General features: G+C 32.3%; 1 protein-coding gene across 2 annotated transcripts in view; it reads right to left on the reverse strand.

Moving 5' to 3' along the window:
- LOC123007209 (neurotrimin-like) overlaps positions 1 to 19453 on the reverse strand; it is a 33398-nt gene extending 13945 nt beyond the window's left edge. For both annotated transcript variants that reach the window (XM_044402364.1, XM_044402363.1), the window contains exons 1-2: positions 19347 to 19453; positions 2202 to 2299 (exon numbers count right to left, since the gene is read on the reverse strand). In XM_044402364.1, coding sequence (XP_044258299.1) covers positions 2202 to 2299; positions 19347 to 19425 — 177 coding nt within the window. In that variant the 5' untranslated portion in view covers positions 19426 to 19453. The remainder of the gene's footprint in view (positions 1 to 2201; positions 2300 to 19346) is intronic.
- Between the last annotated feature and the right edge of the window lie 2078 nt (positions 19454 to 21531).

The following is a 21531-nucleotide window of genomic DNA, read 5'->3' on the forward strand; positions in this document are numbered from 1 at the left end:
AATCACCCAGTGTATAGCGTAGTGCTCTCCCATCCCACAATTTTTACTTCATTCGAAATATTCTTGAATCGTGTCTGTTAACACATTATCAGCCCTGATTAACACCAAAAAGTATAAAAACAGTATGAGAAAATGCAAAATACTTATATTTGTCCACATTACTTGGTATTATTGTTTTCCACTGCCTACTTTAATAAATTTTTAATTGACGCATATCTCACAAACGGTTAGTTTTAGGCATATGGTCCTAAAACTTGTTAAAAGACAATTAAACAAGAAATCCAAAAGTGGTAAAATATACAGGGTGTTCTATTTAAAAAAAAAATAAGTTGATGTCATTTCCGGTGAAACAGAAAACAGCATTAATTTAGTCCCAAACGAAAGTTGACAAAAAATGTTCAACTTTGTTCTAAAAAGTATTGTCATAACTTTAAAAATAATGGAGTAATGGCTTGGGGCGTTTTTCATAATACGAGTATTAAAACACATTAAAACTACTTCTTATTGGATCCTCTTGGTATGGAAACGATGAACAAAAACACGATTAAACCCGTCACACCAAACTTTTATTTCAAACACAACGCGTTTCAACCAAAAAGTGATCATCCTCAAGTGACGTCTTTTTGTACACTAAAACTGTATTTCGAAATAAAAATAGTAAAGGAGTATTAATATTTCACGCCTTTTACAAAAAATTTTGATTACCTGCTTTACCATTTCATCGCTTTTCTATACAGTTAAAGAGAATCACTCAAAACCGTTGTTGTGGTTCCTAGGAAGAATCAAAATGACATGGTAAGTGACACACCTCCACCCACCCTTGAATATAATAAAAAAAATGAAAATTTAAAATCTTCGTTTTTGACTAATTGGAAAAGCGGCTTTATCAAATAGGCTGTTGTATGACATTTTTGAAAAGCACTTGTTATGAGCTTTCCAACGATGTATCACATGTAGGGTGATGACATTTAAAATTTTCAAGTTGGGGTGGCTGTAGTTTCAAGGGTAGGTGGTGGTGCGTCATTTACCATGTCATTTTGATTCCCCCTAGGAACCACCAAAACGGTTTTGAGTGATTCTCAATAACTTGTTCAATTCTAGAGTTATTGCCGATTGCTAGTTTTAAAATTGACACCCTGCATAGTTGGTTTAATAAATAATTGCCTTTGTGTTAGTTTCGGCTTTAAAAAGGATAATGATTACATGATTTGCAACAGATAAATATTAAATTATTGAAAACATGTTGTCATTTACCTACTAATTTTAAAAAGACAATATTTATTAAAACCAGTATAATTTATGTGAAACCGTTCTGGTTATGTTTCACAAGTTAAATCTCTTTGAAAAAAACGATAAATTGAGGCCGCATATTATTTTTGACAGTGAAATGAGCTTACGAGTAATATGAAAGGCGGTCAGTAAGCTTATTCAACTAAACACCACTTTTCATGTCAGCCTAGGCGATGTCACAAGGTCATCCCAAAATAACTACATGGGATTTATAATTGCGGAATATCGTTAGCGTAATCTCAAATGCAAATCTCTGAAGAAATCGTTTAAAAAGCCATTTCTCGATCTTAAAAAAGGTGCTCGTGTTGAACTTTATAATTAACAGATCGATAAGATTTATTTTTAGTATAAAATTATTTTAATAGTACTGTTGTGCTTGATACGATCAGTTTCAACGGGTGTTATAAGTACTTAATTTGAATTTTGCCCAAACACGTGAGAATTAATTTAATCTTTTGCAATTGACATAAACTGCACTGGATTGACCCCAATTTTAGCCACAATTTACATAAGATGCAAGTCTACAGTTTGTGGAAAAATGGAAACACTGGTAAAATAAGATTCAAATCATCATGACTTTCATAGAAAATAAACTTAAAGCTTATTTCTTTAGCCAAACAGTGAGCTGTTTTAAATTACACAAACTGTTTTATGGTTTTAATTAGGTACGCTACTTTATGCTAGAAAATATTATTCTTTAAAAAATAAAGCAAATACTATTTGAATTATAAATTAAATAGCTTCAGTAGCTTAATGCAGGTAATGCCCTTTTTTGATTATTTTTTTTTCTAAATATAAATAAAAATGTGAAATAGGTAAAACATCACTAAATGACCTAAAACTTAAGCACATTATCAAGAAACAATTTGTTTAATATTAATACACTTAGATTATAAAATAAAAATAAATACCTTATATCCTCCCAAATCTTCGACAAGACAAGCTAGAATTGCTTCTCTGCCAACTGGTACAGTGACGTTAGTGATGGGTGCACTAAACTTGGGATTTTCTAGAAAAAAAGAAGATTTTTTTAATTTTCCAAATTCATGCTTGCAAAACGTAAGTAATAATTCAAAATGTAATGAAATATGCATCCACTGTGTTCTTAATAACACCACCGGTTTATTTCCCGGGTGCAGTAATTTAATGGAGTGTGTTAATGACTGGCTGCGAGCGAACCAGAGCGACACAGATTAGCGAACGAACAAAGCTCCACAGGACTTCCGGTCCAAAGCCCGGCGACTTTCACCCCGTCACGTATTCTAATAGTGAGTACGTTATGAACAAAGCTAAAAAGTTGCTAGTTTTGCAATGTTCCTTGCTTGACTTAGTTGCACATAATTTGTAAATATTTCTTCGATCGCGGAAATAAACTTGTGGTTATAAGTTTTCTTGTAATTATTACATAGGGCGTTAGTTTAAATTCTAATATTGTTTCAGTGATGAATTTTAACCGAAACTTACGAGACTATCATGCTGCAAATGCTGTACCTAATCGTCTTTAACAGTTCGGAGGGAAATGTAATTAAGGCTATAATTAATGTTCCGGTACAGATGATGGCAGTACTGCAGGTAAAACTAATAATCTCATGGATAGAAGATATTTTCGTTGAAGATTAATTCTTACTTATGTTGCGTAGTGATAGTAATATTAGAATTAAGTTTAATTATGGAAATTGTAATTTGTATTCAGTTAAAAACGAATCAATTTATAATTAGCACGCACTCGTTTAATTTCATATAAATCACATAAATCCGATTATTTTGACCTACTTATTTTAATTCCATAATAAATTTAAATATGCGAATAGAAAAATACTATTTTGTACTACAATAAAATTTTTATTTATAATAAATTGTCACTTTAGTATCTCCAAATAGAATATAATAAGAAAATATGAATATTTTACATGTGGGTCATTCAGGATCTAAACCTTTAGATTCAATTTTATTGATCGTGTCTGGGTCACTTTTTGTTGCTCTTCAAATATTTACTCTTTGGACAAACATAAACTTACCAATCCTCTTTAAATTGTTATTATTTCCTGGCTTTATTGAATCATCACTAGAATATTCACAAATAAAAACGAAAAAATATGCTCAATATGTTGTGATAAATGTTTCTTAATTTCATTTCCCGTAGACCTTTACTTATTATCAGTTTGGAGAATATTACATAAATTACTCGTATTTATTATTCATTTCTAAATAAAACCTGTAAATTCACTTTTTTATTATTAAAATGTTGGCATGTAAATCAAAGCTTAATGGCTCAGTAAATACAAGTTGTGTTCGCATCTGAAAAAATCTAATTGCCTACTTTTAGTTTGCTTTAGAGTGGTAATTCGAACACTGAAAGCAAATCCCAAAGAAAAATCCTGAATAAATGACAAAGTATAATTGAATGTTTGTCCTGCTGTTCTTTCCTTGAGGTATTTATCATTATCAGTCTTTGGATCTTCCACAGCGGACCCTGAGAGACTTCTCTTAAGTGATTGAATACACTCACAGTCTCCAAGCTCTTCTCTGATCTTATACTCTATCCTGATTATATTAAGTGATAGTCCTACGTCATGAACTTCTAGTGCAAGACCTCTTATTAAATTTATTTTCATTTGCCCTGCGTTTTTATTACGTACGATAAGTATTTGTGTTGTGTAGGTAGCATATTGCAAGTATATTTGTCGTTATGTATTTAATTTGCCCATTTCAACTTTCTTGAGGCAATAAAGACGAACTTCAATTCAGTATTAATTTATTGAATTTTATTTAAAATAAAAACAGAGGTAACATAAAAGTGTATTTTTGCCAAGACATTTTGAAGTAACTGTAAAAAAGAGTGCACTTGTAGACAGTCTCGATGGTAGCAAACAGGTGTCATAAAGCAAATACGTGCGATCTCAACGCTTTACTACCTATCTTGGAAAAAGAAACCGAATGTTAAAAACGGAAAACTTGCCTTTTACATGCACAACCTACCATATAAAACCCACCATTTTTCCGAATAAAAACTCAAGTAAAGTCGTTTCGAAGTTAATTGACCCGAATTTTGTGATGGATTTTCTTCAGTCATCTCATTAAGTCAAGAATTCGTCAGAGTTTGTAATTTATAATTAATCTGCTTGGAAGAACCAGTTATTTCGTTTTTATGCCGATTCAGGCAAAGTTAATGTTTGAATTTACTGGCTTTGAGTTAGAAGTAAAAGAAACATTTGTTTTTTGTTGCTGGAGTCACTGCAAATAATGGCAAAGCTGCTTCAATGTTTATTTACTACAATTAATTTTAAACCAAAGCTTTGATGACACTATAATTACGTTCCGCCCAGAAATTTAATACAGAAATAGATAAATTTTGACTGATAAACTGGTAATTAAATTGCATTCAAAAACTAACCTCATTTGATGGCAATATACGAAATTTCTGCTATTTATTTTGAAGTTGTGTTTGCTGATGCTTGAGATTGAGAACACATGCATTTGGTTTAAATTAAAATCAAAAAGTACTATCTCTTTGCGTTGCTTGTTTCAAATAGGTTTTGTAATTGTTAAAGGTCATGTAAAAGCTGTAGTATGTTGATTGCGTTACAGAAATCTACAAAATAGTTTTATAGCAACAAGCTGTTAATTAGATGCACTTTGCGCGAAATAGCTCTATTCTGTGCGCCTCGAAGAGTTCATAAACTTCACATTTTTATTTATAGCGCTCTATACATACATACAATCTGGTGAAATTTGTATTTTATTCCGGCAACTCACGCGAATACGCTGACTTTACATTGATTTTATTTCTCAGTCAGGTCAGTTTGAATCTTTCTGCTCATTACTGCCAATATCCAAACCGAAATGGCAACGTCATTGTTTTTTTTTCCATTCCAATCAGATCCGAGTGCATATTGTAGAGCATACGCGACTGCATCATTCGATTTAAACCGGGCGATTGAATCTGACATTTGTAGATTTAAACCGGCTGTGAAAATAACAAATAGCTAATATTGTGCGCAATCATAAAATCCCGAGAATGCTTCCACTTTGCGGAAGTAATATGGATTGAAATCATTGGACCGGGAGCTGTGGTGAACGGGGACGGCGGCTAAGCCGCCACCTATGCATAACATGCAGGAAAAATGAACGCCGACGACGGGTGTATAGGCAAAATTGTGCTTTATTGCCTTGTTTGATATTTAAGGGGGCCTAAATTAAAGACAAGAAAATTTCATTTCTGCAGTGATATTTTCTATGTATATGCCTCCCGGTCACGCTACTTTTAATCTATCGATCTTTGGGGCTGCACAACCGAAAACCACGATCGACAACTTCTGAATTAATTATCGTATTTGTGATTATTATCAGCACTAAAGCACTAAGGCAGTTTTTTTTTAAAGACAAAAATATTCGGTTTGCTACGTTCGAATAAATAAGGATTCTGAATAATGTAAGCTTCAATTACGAAATTATTCACAGCTAATTACACAGCAAACGTCTGCTTGAAAGGATTATGTCTCTCTCGGGGAGCTCAATTTTTCTTTGGCCATACGCTCATGTTCTCGTTTGTCACGGCTTTTATGCCAGAAACTTTTCATAATTAACACAAAATAGTGTGTACTGGGAAAATTTATTTCAACTTGAAAATTATTTTACTAATTAAAAACGTAGGTACTGAAACACTTTGTTAAAATTCAGATATTTTTTCTTCAATGTGATATATATCGCATTTTTGACTCGATTCCTGTTTCATGACCCGTAGTTCACTCTAACCCGATCTGTGGTTCGAATGATTCGACCCTACTCGACCCTTTCTCGCCAAAAAAAAAAACACAAAGTTACTTAGCATTAATCTAAAATTAATTTCTTTGAAATATCCACTGACTTTGTTTTGTCAAAGAAAGAATTATTAAGTAAAAAATTAAAATACACTTATTATTGACAAGAATTATTTCTGCAATGGCATGTGACTTCCAGAATAGCTTTAAATATGTTACTTCGGAAATAAGGTTGAATTATTTGTCGCATAATTCCGGTGCTTTTGATATTGAAAAATTATTTATAACTGAAAGGAACGTCAGTCAAAAAATGAAATTGTGATGCCCGTACTGGAACTGGTCCAACAAAGCACAGCAATTTAATAATTTCATCCAAAGCGATAAAACATTCATCATTTCATCAGCAACTTCATCCGAAAAGGATGTTGGAACTGACATTGGCTTCAGCATGCGATAGTGTCATGCTATTTACACAGTTAATAATCAAATTTTCAAAATTCCAATTGTATTACATTTGTTTGAAAAAAAGGGTAAAGCAAAGCTTTACTAATATCGGTATAAACCAACCAAGAATTTCGGCTGATTAACGTCAGAAAATTTAATAGATTCAATTAGGTAGTTAGCTAGCAAGTTTCGTGTTATGAAAATCCAAATAAATTAGTCTCTTGGGTAAATCTTTTGTTGAAAAAAACCTAAACTATGAAAGTTTAGACTGGAAAGTTTGAGAGAGTTTACTCTTAGGATTTTTTGTATTTTAATTATTTCACTTTGAGAAAATGTAAGCTTCAGAGTGTGACATTATTGAGTTGTTCATTTGAGATATTGATTTAATTGTTAATAATTTATTTTCATTTCAATTTATTTAAGTAATGGAAAATACAACCCTGATTGTTAATTAATTTATTGTTGAATTGAACACTAAACTAGATTAAACGGATTGTATGTCTCACAATGAGTTAAAAAATAAACTTGTTAATTGTCTTTAAAAGCTGCTTGTTCGATAAAAAAAAATGTATCACGTATGTAATTTTTTTCATTGATTGTATACGTTTGTTTTTTTATGTAAAGGTATATACATATATATAAATGCCGTTAAAAAATTATTAAACTAAAATTATTAAGTTACTTATCGATCGTCTTTTTGACAAATTACCAGCGATAACAAGATCACTAAAAAATAACTTGATTGATAACTTGTTGACTATATTTGTCGTAATTTTGTTTGAATATATCTACTTGTCCTTGTGCATTATTGATAAACCTTTGTGGTCAAATAAACCGTGTCAAATCCTTTCAGTGGTAGAATTTTTGTTTGTTTATGTCGCTTGTGGAAACTCCTTTGAATGTAAATAACATTTCAGGTACATAAATTACAACGAAAGTTAACATTTTGTCTTCCATTTTCTCACCAAACATTAATTTGAAACTTATTGAAACTTCTTTATATCCTGTATAACTAGATTACGTAAACATGCAATTAAAAAGTAGGAACAATAGTTCCTCGAGAATCATTTATTACCGTCAAGTAAATTTAGTCAAATATGCTCATGCGAGGTCGCTAGATTTCCAAGATGCACGTGTATCCAACTTACAAGTACATTCCTTGCAAGCAAGTCGAGAACATAAATTTCTAATATGGTAAAGACAAAGCAGTAAAATAAGACGATATTTCTATTCCTGAAGCGGAGAATTTACAATGTTGCCGCTTCGGAACATTTCCAGAGACCGTGGTCTGTGATTTACATGAGGTCGATGTTTTTTCAATTGGAGGGATGCCGTTTGTTATCGATTAGCAATTAATCCACTACGAACCTATTTTAAGATGTGAGTCCTTGATAGGATGATAGGACGCGGTAAAATCAACGTATGTGTATTCTGGGCTCTATCACAGGTGTTAAACATTTGTACCAGTTCGTGTTAGGGTAAACTACCCTCAGACATCGACGTTGTTTTTGAATTCGTTTAACGATGCCTCACCATTTAATAACGAGAACGTTAGAACGACATTTTCATAAAAGATTCTTATACCTACTCATTTAGCGACCCCACATTCACTTGGAATAACCTGTCCTTAATCTCTTGCAAGCGTTATTTTTATAAATTGACAAATTTAAATAATTATAGACGTAAATAAAACCCCATTTTAATCATGCAAATAACGTAGTTACTTCAAGTAAAATATGCCCATCAAAAAATGTTGCAATTTATCAAAGCCGCGATAGCATATTAGGAACGAGCAGATGCAAGAACAACCATCAGTAATTGGAAAAAAGTAAGACGCAGAAAATAGAGAAAAGCATACTTTTGATAAATATCTTAATTGTTCAACCAGTCACTCGTATTTTAGTAAAAACCACAGAACAATTATTATCAAAATTTGAAACAATAGCTTGAATGAACATTGCAAACTTAATACTCCGTCTTCCAGCGGTAACTGTCAAGATAATATTTACCGTAACAATAATTATCAGAATTAATCTTTGAAGTTGCTTATATTAAAACAATACTGTCTACTTGACAACTTAGCTGATTAAATCAAAACACAAAATCTCTAAATGATGTCCCGACGATCAATAAAAGTATTTGTTATTTCTCTTTTTCCATATTAATTTGCAAACCTTTTATACAATCTCAAATCTTAGAAAGTCAAACAGACTAATTCTTAGTTGAGTTTATAATCAACAAATCTCTAAGAAAATGTTTATAAAAGCTTATTTTCTTAGCAACATTTTTTCTCTCAACTTTTCTTAAGATAAAATCTGTATTTCTTTATAAAAACAGCTTTCCTGTTTAAACCTGGGCTCTACCACTGATAAAGTTGGGTTGAATGTAAAAAATATTTTAATGCAGTTTCGATTGTGACCTAACACACTCACAAAATCGATGTTTCAAGTTTATGTATACTGTGTTGTTCAGAACTTGCGCCTCAGAAAAAAATGTGAAATAAAATAGGATAAGAACATAAAAAATATTTAAAAAAATTCTATCTATAAGAATTTCGATATTATGGGTATCTAAATTATGCACTTTGACCTTATTTAGTTTTGTTGAAAAAATAATTTTACTTGTTTTTTTTTGTTGCGGGCTATTAGAAGACGAAACAAAGAATAAGCAGTATCCTGTATTGTAAATTGTTTGTTTAACGTTATTTATAGTTTTTATTAACAGTTTTGTACCTTTACTCAATAATTATGAAAAAAACATACAGGATGATTCAAAAGTGTCAGACCAACTCTCGAATGGTTATAGCTAAACATAAAAGTTAATTCAGATTTTTTTTCAAGCCTTTTTTGAGAAAAAACAGAACTGATAGTTTCCATATTATCATGGTTTTCAATGTTGTCGAATTAAATTTTTTGTTGAATTTGCTAGTTTGTTAAATGTTTTGTACACCATAAGACACAAATTGGCGATTTTTTTTTCAATAGGTGTCTATTCAATGTTGCAAGATCTGCCGTTTCTTCTACCTACTTTCAAAAATATATGACCTGAATGGCCAAAAACTTAACCTAAAATCTATTCTTAAAAGCTATTCTCGTGAAAAAAGGCCCAAACAATTTTTTGTCATGAAAACTTTTAACACAGTTGGATATCCTTTATCACTACACATAAGATGATTTGACACTTTTGATCATCCTGATATAATTCAAAATCATCGGTAACAATAATCAGAAATAAAAATGCCAAATCATAAGAAATAAATGTGAAAATTTTTAACACATTGAATTTTTTAAACATTTTTTCCGTGTTCCACCTTATGTTGCTTGACATTTTGCTCTTCGACGCGAGTTATAAACCACCCTGTTAAAAACATTGTGAGATATTGATGAACTCAAATTAAGGTCAAAATATTAATATATTTTATATTGCATAAATATTAGAGCTGCTGTAAATGGCGATAACAATTTCACATAAAATATTTATCTAAATATTTTGTTTTTCATGATGAATTGTTATGAAGCTTTTGAGGTAATCGTATTTGTCATCGACGTTTTCTGAAGGTAATGTAGGTAAGTAATACTGATGTATTGAAAATTGTGCTTTAATAATCTATATTTGTTAATTAATTAAAATCTTGATCGATACAGCGCTACGATATCATAAATACCGAAAACAATGAACTTACCCTTAATTAAAAAATTGGATAACGTTCTTAATTTATTTCTAACATATTTTTCTCGCAAATTTGCGAGATTAATTTTGAAACAGTGTTGTAATTCGTACGTCTTAATTAGATAAGTACGGAGATTTAATTGCCGGCATGTCGCTGTTAAAATTAACTCCAAAGATTTTCCACGCTGAAATTTCTCACCCCACTTCACGGATTGATTGTCGAAATTTCAATCATAACTGTTGTAAATATCGATAGCGTGTGATGAATTATTTATGATTTTGTTTTAGTGTCTCAGACGTTGACAAATTATTTCTGGAAAGGTACAAACATGCCTCGACTTTTTGTGTCTTTTTTCAGAGTTGTTGTAATTACAAGTGAGAAATGAAATTATCGATTGCCAAAGCAATATTTACTAATGGACTTATTGAGTTCGTCAAAACGCAAGAAACGGCTAATGGATGGGCGGCTGAGAGGTATTGAATCATGTCAGCAAAACACGATATTTGGGCAGTTCATTAAAATCTCAGAAAATATACCGGACTAAAAAAAAATACTGATGCATATAAAATTACATGAGAAAGAAAAAATCCGTAAACATGAAGGAATACTTTAATCACTAAAGCAATTTCTTATAGTTTAATTTCGAAAAAAACTAACTTTTAATTTTTTTGATTGTATTAACAAAATGTTGGAATTTATGTTTACGTAGGTAAATGTTACTCGTATTATAGCAATTAAATCACTATTAGTGGGTATTTGGTTTAGTGAAACCACAACAAAACTGAAATTTTTCCCTAGTGGAGACCTATTCTCCTCTCAAACAAGGTAAAATTATCTATAAAGCGTTCCGCCATATTAGTTTTACGATAGTAGATGATAGACCTGTGTATTTGGGAAACTGTTTGCTATGTAAACCAAACTGGCTTGGTTTAGGAGAAAATGCTAAGGTATCCTAAAATTTAACAAGGATAACGCCGCGTCTAATAAAATCTACATTACACAGCTTGTTAGAGGTTGTAACCTCCTATTAGGAAGCATTGTAGCTTTATTATTCAGCTGAGTTTATGATCAACTTTATTTCCTATTAAAAAGTGATGTTTTATTTAAGAAACTTATTTATACACAATGCAATACACCCATATTTAAATGTCAGGGCATAAAATAAATAATGCAGACAGTGAGGATGTGTATATCCAATCGGAAATGCGTTAATGATTTATATTTTTGTTAGAGTTATTATAATTTTATGCGTGTTCGTAACAGATTTAATGCAAACAAAAGTATAGAGTAAACTCTACCGTCCACATGGATCGCTATTAAATTTTTCATTATTATTGTAATGAGAGCAAACAAACCTTGTTAGCACTGTATCTTATTCATAACTCTCATATTTCCGCGGGTTTAGTCAGTACTTTCATTCCGTCATCTAAAATTTGCGATAACCGAGGCGATAACCCTTTGAGATAAGTTTCACATTTAATTAAAATTTAGGACTGTTTTAACAGCGATCACCGAAACCATTCTAAATTTATAAAAGTCACTTCCAGTAAATTGTAAAAAATGTTTCATAACAGTATGTCTCTGTAGGATGTCGATATGTTTATTAAATACATTTATTAATACTTCCCAAAATTTGGTGGCAGGAGTTTAAACAATTTTTCAATATTTTAAAGTTTTTATATAAATTATTACTAAAAAACAACAATCTAAACTTTGTCAACAAGATGTTTCAGAGGCTTCTAGAAATACAAAGTTTTGGACTTTTTTCGTTTTTGCGACAATCATAAAATAGTAATTAATATTCGTAGAAATAACGCTTGAGGTCGATGGTGTGCTACCCCAGGGTCATTGGCTCGAGGGAAATAAGTCGAACGAAAGCGTTATTATTTCCATAACACCCATGGTGCCTTCAACTTCTATAATGTGCAATGAGTTTATTATTTTATTGAAAATATTTTTAGATAATTTTCTAATACAAAAAATCAAAAAATTGAAATAGCGTTGCTGCGGATACACCATATCAATTTCACCTAAAACAATATTTTCAAATAAAATTATAAAAAATTATGTTCGAAAATAAAATCTGCATTTCTTTATAAAAACAGCTTTCCTGTATAATTGTACCGCTGATAAAGTTGAGTTGAGTGTAAAAAATATTTTAATACAGTTTTGACTGTAACCTTGGATGGCCTACCACGTTTGGACCTTAACTTTGTTAGAATTTTATTTTGCTCAAATTTATGACTGAAAATAATGTGTGTGATTGTGAATAAAATAGCATACAAACCTCGGTGGTAATGGCATTACCGCTTGTGCTTGTGCCATACATAAGCACTCGGGGTAATGCCATATTTACCACCTCGCTTGTAATGTACTATTACTTGCTTGTTGCTACATGCTAATAGCAGAGGAAACACAAAATAAGCTATATCTTGAATTGTAAGTATGTTTAACGTTACGTAAGACGATAAATTTTCAAATAATAGTATACTATCTATACACACATAAACTCACTTTTACTCCAAATAACATAGATTTGTCAACAAGAAATTACCACCTAGGATTTGAAGTTTTAGGAAAATTACGTTTTTCATGTAACTGGAATTTTCAGAAGTAATTTTGAATGCTTACAGCTGGTTACCCCTTGTAGTTGACGGTTGACGTTTTCTGTCAACCTGCTGTCCACTAGCAATTTAATTCCATATAAGCTGACAGGCGACTTAACTTAAATTTTGACACTGGTTACGATATCTTTTGTTTGTTACTAAAAATCAACCTTAAATCCTAGGGAGTAATTTCTTGTTGATACGATAATATTCTATTTTATCCGCAAACGTATTTAGATCAAAAGTAAAGAGCAACACAATAACTATCAAACAAATGAATAAAATAATCAGGACAAATGTCAAGTGTCAGGTTCGGAATTTGTGTTGAGATTTTATTAATTTAACTAATGAATAACTAGTGTAGTGCAAAATGTCGAAATCGAAATGTCGAAATGATAATCTACAATGTACATCTCCAGAAAATGTTGAAGCAGCGAAAGAAACAATAAAGGGACAGCATTGGTATGTAAATGTCATAGTAAATGTTAGGTAAAAGTGAAAAACGCTTAGGCGAGAAAACAGTGTTTTTACTTCGTGTCTGAAAACTTTTACTTCCTATAAGACATTATTTTAAAAATAATGCCCTTGAGCATTATCTCTTATCCAATGTATATAGTTTAATAGAAGGTCATTATTGTCAAATAATATACCAATCGGACGTTAATAAATTTATATTTTTAGCTTGTGACGACGATTGGGGAAATTAAATCCAACTCTCATTTATTTTTTTTGTATAAACACTACTTCACAATTTATACTCTGGACGATTTATATTAATTATAAACTATCAAAGAACTTGGAATATTTTTATTTAAACCAATATTTTATATTAGATCCAACAGACAATTTTATGTGAAAGCGGCTATATAGTAACACTATTATGTCATTGTCACAGTCTACTAAAACAATTTTAGAACAATTTTACCGAGTATGTCTCAATCTGGGTGGAAGCCTTGTCATACTACATTTATACAACTTTACCACACAAAAGTCAGAATTGTTAGTTTCTGCGTTAGATTGAGTGTCCTTTTGACCTAAGCCTTGTTGTAAATTCAGCATCGTTCCTCGCCCATCAAGAATTTGATTGTAGCCTGAGGTAATGTGCACTAAAGAATTTCTTTATTAAATAATAAAACTGGATGATGTCTGCGCGAAATTAGCTGCGAGCTAATTAAAAATCCCCAGGTCGGAGTAGCCGTTCCAGATAAATCAACACTAGTCCTTGTAGAGTAGCGAAATGTGAGCTTTCATTTCACCTTGATTATTCATAGTTTGTTTGTTTTTATCGCAATTTACGTCCAGTCACAAATTTATTTTTATTTATTCATATCCTGGCCCTCGACATTCCCGTATAGAAGATACGTCGGAAATCTTGTTAGAAACCAGTGGGGTGCAATGAACGTTTTCGAACGAACGCCGCCAGAATATTCAGAAAAAGCTTAGGCCGCTCGTACGCCACTGTTAAGGGACGCTTAAATTCATTTTTAGCGACGTTATTAGATTTGCGATATGTTATACAGGGAAAGTGCATCGTTGAGGTGATTTCCATGCAAAGTGCAGGTGCAGTTGTGCGGTGATCCGACCACTCATCCGCGCTATTTCCCGCTTAGCTTGTGTTTTCTCGGCGGTAAATGCGTTGTTTATCCCCTGGGAACTCATAAAAGTGATCCAATCATCTCCCACATCGTCAGCCACTGCCGGCCGCTTCTACGTGCTGACCCCTAACTCTAAACTAAATTTGTAAATGTTCACGTACGCCCCGAACTCACGTTCCTTCGCTATCAACTTATGCATTAAAACATGGGACAAAATATACCCGCATGAAATTCTCGTTTTTCGACAATCACACGCCATTTTTGAGCACGTATGGCCGTTTATCTGGCCAATATGTTGTTTTATTCGCAAAGCACGAACGAATCGACATTTAATTCGCTGCAAGATTCGACGTCGCGAATTATGGGGGCACATTCCACCAACTATTCTACCTCGGACTTTATTTGGGGTCAATAAAATAAAAATTATGAAGTAATAGTATCATGTGAGCAACGGAATTTTGATTCAAAGAGGGCATTGGAAGTTTTCACGATTGTCTTCTTTTAATTTTGAGTACATAGTTGAACTACTCGCAGTTAGTAACTTGTTACTTTGAAGCAAACCACTTTCTCCGGTATTTTAATTTTAGATTAGATCTCGTAATTTATTTCTTCAATTGTGTTTTTCAAATGTAGTCACAAAAAAGTCACAGGAGTGTTATCCCATCACTTGTAAGACCAAATTGTCTCTGTATTTAAACTAATCATGCGATCTCCAATGATTTGCTTCAAAAAAGTAATGTTTTCAACGTGTGTCTAAAAGTTGAATTCAATTATTTCATAGTTATTATAAAAATTGTTTATTTACGAGCGAAAAGGTTAAGTTTACGAGAGACGAAGTCACGAGTGAACTTTTTTTCACGAGTAGATAAACAATCTTTATCGTTGTGTATAATATTTCGGTTTATTTTGTACTCACCTACCAGAATTTCTTGAATATAAACAATGAATAAAAATTACTTTATTTCACTAGACGATAAAAGACTACTTTATCTACTGAAATTAGTAGATAAAAGCACTCTTTAACATTAAGTACAAAATAAAAGAATTAAAATTACACATGTCTTGTATGTCTGTCTCCCTCTGCCAGGGCTAACTCTGAAACAAAATTCCGTTGCTCACCCGTTGTATTACATACCAAGGTAGGAGGTGCTTCATTGCCAAGTCGCAATTTGATGACCAAGACGCTAAGTGTTGCGGTTAGAGTGAAAACATTGTGAGAGGTACACCGTGACTCATCTAAATCCTGCAAGCAGCTTATGTGATTTGAATGACTCACGGTGTACATCTTACAGCATTTTCATTCTAGCAATAATCAGAGGTACGATAAAGCAACGAGCACCAAGTTTGTACTCAACAGTGGTTACTTCCTTTCCTTATCAGTTTTCAGTTTGGGAAGTGGCCATTTCCCAACCTGAACTGTCCTATTACCACTGTTCGGAATCTCTCGGTGAGGCGGACAATCCCTTTCGCCTGTACCGATTGCTGAATGTGGACTCAAATCACGGTAACTCGCCGTTGCCGTTGCTTTGGTTTTGACCGAGGATTTGACTAAAAGGTAGCCGAACAAACAGCTACTTAAATAGAATAACAGCGCAGCAGCATGCTCCTCGCTAAACTGTTCGACTTCACGTTTTTTGTTGTGCCATAAGCGGCGCAAGTGAAATGTCGGGCACATTAATTATTTTATCTTACAGGTTGAGTTTTTGAGCTACCTTAGACCATTGTTTTCGATGTTAGAAATCAAATATTATTCACAAGTGAGATAAAGTACTCACAAGTGAGTAAATTTGACTATTATATTATATTTACTATTATATTTTTGTGGGTGAATGTTTTACTTGAATGAAGCTTCATTTTTTGGATAGTTGCACCTGTAAGATAAAACGTCGTATATCACACGTGATCGAAATGCCATTATGAAACTCGTGAACTCGTGAAGAAAATTCTCACTCGCGTATAATGATGCATTTCTAACACTTATAATGTAATGTACTATTATGAACTCAAGCTCAATAATAGTACTACTAAAAAATAATCAAGTTGATTAAATAACCCTGCAATACTATTTGGTAACTTCCAATACTACGATTGTGTGAATATGCAACCCGGCATACGTTCTTGGGGTGGTTGGTGCGTCAGTGGATTTGTTTCCGCTCATAACATATTATATTACATATCGACTGATAAGGAAGTGACCACTTCCCAACCTGAACTACATATTTCATATCAATTCTTAAATAAAGTTGAAATGTCATACTTTCCAGTTTTGCACATGAAAGATAATTTGATTATTACTTTATTACTTAAAAGTGGAAAACATTCTTCCAAATTTTTGCAAGTACCTATTTCAAAACTAATTTTGCACGGCCCAGACACCGTAAGCTACTGAATCAAAAGCTGCAATCTTCGAATAGACAATATAAGGTCTCTTTAATTAATAATAGGAGTAATATATTTACTTTCGGTGATCTCATAGATAGAGCTTCAGCTTTGAATCTCGTTTGAATAGTTCTTCATATCATAGTTTTTATGTTAATTTTCTTTTTTATTTACCTTGCAGATATAACTACTATACCGTTTTAAAAGGTTACGACTTGGAGAAACTTTTAACTTCACATCTTGTCGTTAAATTGTTTTTTTTTGACATCCTAGCAAAAAGTTGGACATCGTTTTTTATTCGTTTCACTAAGAACCTACCGTGGGTGTGATTTAATTCAATATCATTAAAAAATATTAAAAGAAGATGAAAAAATGCTTTCTAAGCTTAAAAGTAATCCGGAAGGAAAATTTTAATAAAGTTTATGGTTTCCTATTAGCTTCATTGCTAATATTATACATATAAACCTACTGTTTATTAGCTTTTGTGAAATACGACACTTCTAGTCTTCGGTCTCTTTATTCAAGATTTGATTTTAATTATTTTAATCTACCTTACATCTAACAGCCAAGAAATACGATTTAGGCGTAAAAGAGAAACCGCCTTTGGAATATTAAATTTCGCTGATTTTTCACACGAATTTTCTCTTACTGTCGCTTCTTAATTTAACAATATCCTATTAAATTTTCCCTTTTAATATATTTTCCGCAAATTTGTAATGGCTGAGATAATTGAGTAGAAAATAATATAACGTGCTAACGACATAGTATTCAGAATCAAACAAAAATCTGTGTGATTTTTTTAAAAGTGTACATTATTCTTAAAATAGTATTTTACTTCTCTATATTTGACAAATAAATAGCGGAAGCAAGATCGAGCAGCAAATGTAGTAAGCAGCTTGTAACAGGATTTCTCTTGATTATTTGATACAATTTTTCTCAAAAATTGTGCTTTTTCTAGCAAAGCTACAAAACAAATTTCTGCCATTTACATATTTTGAGAGAAAATTGTAGTTTTAATTAATTTTGTAATGACTGCATAAAATGTACATTGTCAACAAAACATTAAATATCAATACAAGATTGAAAAAATGTTTGGTACCAACTTTTTTAAATTATAATTCGGTCACATAACTACATGTCATCTATATCAAACTACCTTTGCGGTTATTTTAATTAATTACTTCAAAAAAAGTATTGACTTTAATCCGAGCAAAAGCAATTTATGTTGTGTAGCGTCAAATGTTATTTGTAACGTATGCAGTGAAAATCTTGCGGAAAACAATAATTCTGAGTGTTATGCGCGGATCTAATGAAACAGAATTAGAAACTTACTCCCAGTTTATATTTACGTAATATGTTTAGTAAACTTTAGTGTTTTAATAACTTTGAATGAGTAAATTATACATTATACCTAACTTTAAGAGCAATATCGCAGTGTTTTTAAATAAATTCTCTTGTATTATATAGATAAAAAATAAAATTTGTTCGTTTTATACAACGAGATGTTTATGTTCTTAATTTGCATATTAGCTACGCCCTCAGGTTTCTAGGAACAAAACGGCCCTATAAAGAGTCCTTAATATTTTTTATGACGGTACTAACGAAGGCATAAAGAATAAAACAAGGAAAATATGAAAACAAGACGTTCCATACAGTTATCGCTACCTACATCAAGAAACTAATAGCGGCAAGAGCTCGTAAATCAGACTTGAAAACTTGGTGCAAAATTTAATTGTGCCGATAAATTTTCTATGGGATAATCTGAGCACTCCTCGGCGAAGTATGACAATATTTAAAAGTGGTATTTTATAGAGATTAAAGTCGGATATGGAAGGTGCCGTTTAATGAGCAAAGTCTGCTAAGTTGGTCATTGGAAAGGGTTCGTTTTCGTCGGAGCAATAATCTCGTTAATATCGGGTTATTTAGTGGCGGTGCATTTATTAAGTATTTCGGTCTCGTCTGGACGCGTGCTGGAAAGTTTGCGAAGAAGCGCTTCAAGATTTTAGCAAGTTTAAACGGTCCGGCATGAAAGAAGATTAAATTTGGCCTATTAACGAGTTGAAAATTGACACCTGTCGTAATTCACCTGAAAAGAAAACTAGAGTGTTATCTTGTTAACCCCAACAACCCCAAACGGTCCAATTAGGTGAGGGTAACGGAGCGGTAAAAGCAACGTGAGGGTTATGAATGGGAGCCACTTGTACCCTCACCAATATCTTATAATAGTCCTGGATAAGGTGGCGGCCCGTTCGACGTTTTATGAATATTTAGTGTATTATTCGATAGGGTGGCATCATTTTTCCCCGGAACGACCTTACCGTTATGGTCATTGACTTGGCATTTTCTGCTATTATTATCGATTAAGAAGGGTAAAGTAATAGAAACTCGTTATTTATTCAATGAGTTTGCCGCCTTAGTAGATGTAAAGTAGAAAATCCGACCCTTGACCGAATTTTTATAGATCTCGTTTGCTGCTCAATCCGCCTACTTTTACACTACATAATACACACGCAACTTTCGAATTTTCTATAATAAAAATAATGTCACTGGAGCCATAAAGTCTGCTGTAAAACGATGCCGCAAAGTGCAGCGAAAGCCTCACCTAGATAATCGGCTGCCACTGCGACGACCACTGCTGCCAGAACCACGATGGACCGAAAACGCGCGCGTTTTTCAGCCATTAGACCGAACGTCGGGTTCAGGCTGAAGCCACATACCGACTACCGTTGCCGACGCCGACGACGCCGTGACCACGATGCATGATTGAAGCGCCTGCGTCACTGACATTTACTCTTGTTCCGATCGTCAGATTGACTTTAAAATACTTGTTTATCACGTAAGAGCAAGTGCCATGTTTCGACGTAGAGTGATAAGAAGAGATGCTCATTAACACGTCGTCTATTTATTGCCGACCCGAATCTCAGCGAAACAAGGTGTCCAATAGAACCGACCGAAGAAAATAATAACGAGGCAAAAACTACCAACTTCATTTCCGGATAAAAGCTCTTGGCAATATTTTGGCATTTGTCTTATGACAACCGCGAGCTATAAAATTCGACGTCCTTCAACAAACTTTCCGAATAATGGAAACATAAACAGAAAATTAAAAAGCAAATAAAACATTATCCGCTTTTGCTTGCGTACACATACATTGCGATCATAAAATAATCCCCTTGCAGCATTTCCAATACAGCGTCATCAAGAGATATCAGCGAGAATTTGAAAAACGTATTAATATTGTTCTGCTCCTATAGTATACTGAAAGCATACCTTTTTGTTTAATTAAATTAAAAATTGATTTCTGTCTACAACTACAACAAGTGTTAATTGTTAATAATTGAATTGAAACAAATGTGTTGAAACTATGAGAAATTATATAAATTTTGAAAGTAGTGCTTTTGTGTTTAACCCAATTACAGTTTTGGAGAAAATTGTTCTTGTGGTAGGTTAATAGTTTATTTCCATGCGAAACCATATACGGCTTTAATCGAAATTGAACCATGGCGAAGCACTGAATATTCGATCAAGTCCAGACGGTGCTCTCCGGTTCAAAACAAATTGAGTTCGTGTTTTTTATGGATTCTTCTTTAATTTGGATGTGTTTTATTGTTGATTTTTATTTTCCTCCAAAGACTTTTATTTAGGTTTAAGAACCATATGTAATGTCATAAACGCCGACCAAAATCGCTTTAAAATGTACTTAATTGGTTTTATTTCAACACTTACCGGACTGTTATTTCTGCCGTAATAAATCTCAAATCAAACTTTTTTATGGTATTGCAAGGGAAGAAAGTGTATCTGTTCCTCTCACAAGTCGAAGTTACTACCCAATACTTGTGACCGCCAAGGAAAGAAAAGACACTTTCCTTCAGTGTAATACATACAGGGTGTCCCAGCGAGTTGAAAAAGTGAATTAGTGACCTTTAAATGGTAAAATTTAAAAAAAAATGTATAGGACATTGATAGATACTAATCTAGTGCATCACCTAAAATTATTTTCAATCATACAGCATGGTACAACCATAATAATTCCACCACGGATCACTTATCCGTTGATTTATCCAGAGATTGTAAAAGTCGTTATAAATACTGAAATTCGAATTATTTTATTGTAAAAGTAAAGAATAATGGATTCAGTTTAACACAAATCTGATTATTAAGTGACATTTATTTCATCTCTTGTGCAACTGTGCACTTTTTGTCTACTGAAACAATAATAATTATCTTTTTAATGGTTAACGTTAAATATATTTTTAGTTATTGATTATAAACACCTAAAAGTAAATAATTTTAGGAAGACAATTTAATAATCTTTTAAATGCAAAAACAATAAATAAGGTGTCCATTTAAATTTTTTAAGTTATTGAACTTTTAACAAACGTCTTAATTTTTTTATCTTTGCAAATGCAACACACTAAAAGAATTTTACAACCTTATAGCTTGTATGTAACTTCTTCTTTTTGGTAGTAAACAAATATTTCTAGATGTCTTAGTTTTTGTGTAATAAATTTTTAAAAAGTGCATATTTTCGTCAAAAACCCGTCTAATTTTTAAAACTAAGGAAAATCGACCAATAAAAATTTAGCTTAAAAACATTGTCATAAAAATCTACATCCAAAAACGCTAAGAAACATATAGTGTTTCATTAAAAAAAACAAAAGTTTGTATTGTAAGTTATTTTTGAGACACGTTCTATAGTTGAAAATAATTTTAGGCGATGGACTAGATTAGTATCTATCAATGTCCTATATAATTTTTTCTAAATTTTACCATTTAAAGGTCACTAA

The sequence above is a fragment of the Tribolium madens genome, unplaced genomic scaffold (genome assembly GCF_015345945.1).
Source record: "Tribolium madens isolate multiple individuals breed KSU strain unplaced genomic scaffold, Tmad_KSU_1.1 Scaffold_3;HRSCAF=73;Tcas5.2_LG2, whole genome shotgun sequence".
Taxonomy (NCBI): Eukaryota; Metazoa; Arthropoda; class Insecta; order Coleoptera; family Tenebrionidae; genus Tribolium; species Tribolium madens.